Source organism: Zosterops lateralis (genome assembly GCF_965231275.1).
Source record: "Zosterops lateralis genome assembly, chromosome: 1".
Classification (NCBI taxonomy): domain Eukaryota; kingdom Metazoa; phylum Chordata; class Aves; order Passeriformes; family Zosteropidae; genus Zosterops; species Zosterops lateralis.
Window position 1 is genome coordinate 121,052,219 of NC_139762.1, and position 6,000 is coordinate 121,058,218.

A 6,000-nucleotide genomic window follows, 5' to 3' on the forward strand; every position below is an offset into this window, starting at 1 on the left:
CCTGGATACCTACTGCTGTACTGGTTGTAAGGGTGCTGAATCTAGGAACATGATTATTTTAAAAAACTCAGCATATGGGGAAGAGCAAATAGAAGCATGAGCACAGAGCACTGGTATGACATGTTCTGTAAATACTGCAAATACACAGCCACATTCTATTTTTTTTCTTTTATTAAACAGAAAATTCCCAGAAATACATTAATATTTTATGAGCATAAATTACTCCATTTTGTCCCTAATTATTTCTGAGATATGTAATGATATGCTGGAACTAAGAATCTGGCTACATACACTTACTGCTACGTATTATAACCACTTTAATGTTCTCCACTAGTTAATTTAATTTTGAAATAATAAATCTAAGTCTAATTTTGATTATACCACAATATTGCATTAGAGCAGCACCCAATAATTATGGCTCTGGAGGCTGCTTACAATGTCAGACTTCAAGCACAATCAACTTATTTCAATACAGAATTTTAAAGAAGTATAAAAGGCCAGCCTGTTTTACTTACTAATACTTTAGTTATTAAACATGAATTTAATGGAAAGCTCAAAAATACTTAACTAATTTAGGACTTGTATTTTTCACTACTCTAGAAAGAAGGGAAGTGGTTGCTGCTGCCCATAAGGGCATTAAAACAACAACAATTAATACGCTGCTATCCACTTGGCCAATTTTCATTTCTATTGGGGAAATAAATGCAATGCCAGCTTCTTCTAAAGAGAAAATAGTAAAAAAGAAAACAGAAGATTCAAATTTATTTCATCCTTAAAAAGTACAAGATATTTAGGTTGAATTTTATGCAATGTAGCAGGTTAACTATTATCATTTCTATCATTACAAATCCATCAACGGAAAAGTTTCTGATACTAATGCTAAAAAGCCAACTCATTTTCCTCGGTTTCTCAACTCACATTTTAAAGGAAAACTATTTTAATGACATATAGCAGTGTCCAGAATGTAGATACAAGAACCTTGTACAGTAATTTGACTGACTATATCAGACTTTACCTGCATCACCTTATTCAATAAATTTTAGAAACCTTTAAACAAGCGAGACAAGGTATTTAAATATCGCACTATAATTAAATATAACAATGTATAAGACATGATGAAAAAGCTATTCCCATATATGAAGATGAAAATATACGCAGCGCTTATGTATCTCCCGAGATAGAGATAAATATGAATGACATATCAATAAACACATCATATTCTGTTTCACCTTATACCATAGTTGACTGTTCAAAGCAGTTCCTCTAAAGGTCAATTATTAAAATTTGAATTAACACTGTAATTACCAACATAATTTAAAATTGTATTTGACCATAAAATAGTAACATTGTTTAGCACTATTTTTTCAATAGCTAGGCTCGCTATCCTTTGTAACTGAAGAAACATTCAGCCACAACTCCTGACCATCCTCTGGTGTTTAACTAGTTCTCTTGAAAAGGTGTTCATATTTTGAGCCTGAGAGCTATTAGAAAGTATATTTTTTTCCTTTTCTTTTTGTTGGCAAGTTGCTGTAAGATATAATTTCATAATCTGTTTCCTTAGTTACAGTGTGCCATCCCTTCTGAAACACGCTTGGTGCATCTTACAGCTGCAAATGTCATTGCACACTTGCAGCTAAAATTTAAAACTACACTGTGAAAAAAACGGAGCGGCGAAGGACTCATTTAACTACTTGCTCTTATCCTTTACTTAGATATTCTGTGATTTAAAAATTTTGTTGTTACATCAAATTTTTGCATGCTTTTCTCAAATGTTAAATTAGCGTAGACCTAGAAAGAAGACCTCCCAGAAATCAATGAACGTATGTGACCTTTGCTTAGGGTGCTTTTGCCCCTGATCTCCCTCTTTGGAATGACAACATGCAATTGGTTTTTGCTGTTGTTGGAAGGGCCATAAATAACCAGTTTAGATACACTGAAGTTTCAGATTAGGCCATAGTCCCTCCTCCGGGAGGTTTTGCATCTTCACACAGATTAATAAAACCTGAAGAGTTTAAAGGAGGCACAAAAATCCAGATTGCTGCAGGGGACAGACTGATGGGCCACTTGAAGTCCCACTGTAATCACATGCAATATACGAAGTATCATGGTCTATAATTCACACTGTTTTCTTCAGAGATCTGACTGAGTGCTGATTTTAAGCATCTAAACACAGCATGACATATATTACTCATATCACAAAAAGTTTTGTGTGCAAAAACTTTTGAACACCGTCAATGGTCATTTTCCTTTTCTCTCCTTCAATGATACCTCGTAATACCACCAACACACTTTAAAGCAACTTATTGAGGATACTTATAAAAATAAAAAAAAAACAACCAAAAAGCTAGCAGCAAAGAGGCCTTGATTACAATGAGTTTGAAAATAAACTAGCAATTGGCATAGTCTAAAGTGTTATTTCTCTACACTGGTACTCTGGTATTCATGGAGAGCTTTCCTGCAACTGTTTTAAATTATGTTAAAGATACATCTGTAAATCTGGTTTCCTTATAAACCCATTTCAGATGTTGTTCTGGTGTGCGAATACATCTATTGTTCCCAGAGCATGAAAACAAAAACACATCTGCAAGCATCTATGACGTACTGCTCTGCTTCATTCATGAGTACTTTCATTAAAATCAATGGAACTTCCCACCCTCTGTTCCTATGAACTGCAACATACAGAAGATTGGAGTCATGACAACAGATTTCAGCTAACAGTGTGAACTGGATCCTTCATATGTTGTTCCAAGTCTAAATATTGAGAGAATTTACCTCCAATAACCAGTACAATATAAAGATTTTTTTAAAAGCCACAAGAAGCCTAAAGAAAAAAGGATAAAAAACAACTTTGAGAAAATAATTTCTAGAACATTTACTGGAATGGCAATTTACTTTCCCAGAAGGGGAAAGAGGGAAAAAAACCACCCAACAAAAAAAAAAAAAAAAAAAAAAAAAAAAAAAAAAAAAAAAAAAAAAAGCCACTGCTTGTAATCAGCCAAAACAAGTATCATAAAAATGGAAAAGTATACCGTGTGGTGAAAGTGAAATTGAAATTCTGTTCTCTTTGATTTTGGTAGTTTTTGGTTTTGTTTTAATCCTCAAACACATAGCTGCCTTCGAATATCAGAACTTTCCACACCAGGAAACAATTCTTGGACAGCTACAAATATCTCTAAACAAGGGGATAGAAAGGTACAAGACCCACTGCATATTTCATTGTCTGAAGGAACTCAATCCTACCAACTCGCTACATTTTGTATTTCAGAAAAGAAAAAAAACAGGAGCCCAACTGCAAACATCTCATCTTCTGCTTCATACAAAAAGAGCCACTCTCCTAAAAGTTTGACCAGAGATGATCTGACAAAATTCCTGGAAGAAACCAGCAAAAGTATCAGTTGAGAGCTGATACACTGGGGTTAGTCCTTTAGTCACATCATCTGATTTCCGTAAATTCTATCACTTGCCTGTCCACTGAACACGTTGCTGAACGCTGAAGCAAGCAGCATTTCTGTAAAAAAACCCCAGCAACTCTCTAGTCCTAAAAGTGAGACCCGTTTTTCTTTCTGCTACAAGAGAACAAACCTGTTCCCCTGCTCCTGGCTGACACACAACTCCGCACAAGTTGCAGGTGGCACTTCCACCGACGCCAAGGACATTACAGCAGCCAAGGCTGAATTAAAGCGTGCCAGCCTTATTTATCGTGCGGAGCGTGAAGAGACAGAGGTACAAAAACTGTGAGTGAGCACTCCAGTAAGCCCAGGTCCTCCCTGACCTCAATGAACCCTGACTTATTGACCGCCCCCGAGTTGGGCCGAGGGCGGATCGCCCCGGGCCCCTCCACAGCTCAGCGCTGGACACGGGGCGGGGTGTGAGGGGAGCTCTGTGTGACTGCACCGCACTCCTCCTGCCCTGAGCAGGGTGCTCCAAACTAGCCCGTGTTCTGGTAAAACCAGGAGTTATTAAACGAGGGTAGACCCAAGTTTCATTGATTTTACAGTGCAAGCTGCATCCCCACTCTGTTAGCCCCGGCCCCTTGTTTACAAGCCGAGCGCACGGAGCGGACACAAGGGCTCCATTATAACCCGTCCCTGCCGCTCCCGCACCAACGCGGGGCCGAGGGGCCGGGGCCCGCTCCCCGAGCCAGGGACAGGGAGCCCACGAGCCGCCTCGGCGGAGAGAAAGGAAAGCCGTCCGCAGGCGGCCGTAATGCGGATTTCTACCAGCTGGCCGGGAGAAAGCGCCGAGCCCGGAGAGCTCAGCGCGCTGCCAGCGCAGCCGGGGCCAGGCGGCTCCTCACAGAGCGGGGCGGGGCGGGCGCCAGGCACCTGTGGCGCTCCCCGCCGCCAGCGGGGCCTCGGGCCGGGAGGGGAAGCAGAAGGGAAGGAGCGGAGGGAAGGGAAGGGAAGGGAAGGAGCGGAGACCCCGGTGTGAGGGCGGCGGAAGGAGAGCCCCCCCGCCCCGAGCGCGCCCACGCAGGCGCGCCCCCCGCCCCGCTCCCGTTCCCGCCCGCCGCGCTCAGGGCGCCCCCCGGCGGCGCCCACCTCCGTCCCCGTAGGTCTCCACGCCGTATCCGTCCTGCAGCCCGTTGCTCCAGGTGCCCTCGTAGCGGGCCGGCGTGCTGAGGCTCTGCCGCACCCCGTAGCGCCCCTTGAAGCCGTGGGACCACTCGCCGCGGTACATCCACCTGCCCTTGGTCTCCACGCCCAGCCCGTGGCGCTTGCCCTGCGCCCAGTAGCCCAGGTAGGTGTTGCCGCTGGGCCAGGTGTAGCCGCCCGCCACCTCGAAGCCGTGGGACCAGGAGCCGGCGTACTCGCCCTGCCCCTTGGGCCCGGTGCAAATGCCGTGCCCGTGGGCTTTCCCGTCCTCCCAGCCGCCGCAGTAGGTGCCGCCATCGTCGAAGTCGAACCGGCCGCCCGTCATCCAGGGCAGCGGGGCGAGCCTCCCGCCCGCCTTCCGCTCCCTTCCCCGCTCCGCCTGCCTCGCCTGCCCTGCCCTTCCCTTCCTTTCCCGCCCGGCGCTCCCCGCGACTGCGAGCGCTCCGCCGGCCGGCAGCCCGCGCCCAGCCCCGCCGCAGCCCCGCGGCGCCCGGCGGCGCCCGCCCCCCGCTCCTCCCCGCCCGCCCCCGGGCCCGCCCGGGCCCGCCCCCGGAGCCGCCGCCGCCGCCGGGCAGGTGCGCGCCCCTGGGCCGGGATCGTCCCTCAGGGACCGCCGCCTTCGCCCGCTCGCTCCCGGGCAGGTCTCCGTGAGCCTTTTGCTCCGGGAAAAGGAGCCCCACGCTGGTCGGGGGCGCGCAGGCCGGGGGCGCGCAGGCCGGGGCGGGGCGGGGGCGCGCAAACCGGGCCGGGGTCCCCGCCATTCCCGGGGGGCGGATCTGTGCCCTGCCCTGCCGTGCCCTGCCCTGCTCTCCCCGGCCCTGCCCTGCCCTGTGCCCTGCCCTGCCCCGCCCGGCCCCGCCTGCCCCTCGGCCCCCGAGCAGGTTGCTGCTACACCTGCTAGCACCTGCAACAAGTAGGCAAAAAGAGAAGGCTTCCGAGTGCTACTTGTGGTTCTTAGTTTTGGTTTTGGTTTTTTGTGGGTTTTTTTTAATTTTTTTTTTTTATTTTTATTTTTCTTAATTTCTTACTTTCCCTGAGGAAGACCATGGTTAAGCTGAAATGGTGCATGAAGAGCACCGCCGAGTTGCGTTTTCCAAATCACGTGTGGAGCCCACCGAGTCCCATGGGTGGAGAAATATGGGGCAAAAAGTGAGTGGTGTGGAGGTTTTTCAGGGCCAGCGCTGCTGGGAACTCCATTAGGAGGCTCTCGTTTTGCCATCAGCTCCGCGGTCATCAGGCGACTGAAGAGCTCTAAATCCTGCCAAGTACTTCTTTGCCAGATATTTGATAATCAGATAAAAAATTGTAAGGGCAAACGATAGGAGAAACACGTAAGCGTAGAAACTGCAGAGAGAATAGCAGGGAAGGCATTGAAATCTGCTGTCATGGTATCCTAGCTTTTAGT

At 47.3% G+C, this 6,000-nt stretch overlaps 1 protein-coding gene across 3 annotated transcripts in view; it reads right to left on the bottom strand.

Moving 5' to 3' along the window:
* The window catches only part of JPH1 (junctophilin 1), an 82,244-nt gene extending 77,265 nt beyond the window's left edge, over positions 1-4,979 (bottom strand). For all 3 annotated transcript variants that reach the window (XM_083858935.1, XM_083858934.1, XM_083858933.1), the window contains exon 1: positions 4,542-4,979. In XM_083858935.1, coding sequence (XP_083715061.1) covers positions 4,542-4,920 — 379 coding nt within the window. In that variant the 5' untranslated portion in view covers positions 4,921-4,979. The remainder of the gene's footprint in view (positions 1-4,541) is intronic.
* Positions 4,980-6,000: the final 1,021 nt, after the last annotated feature.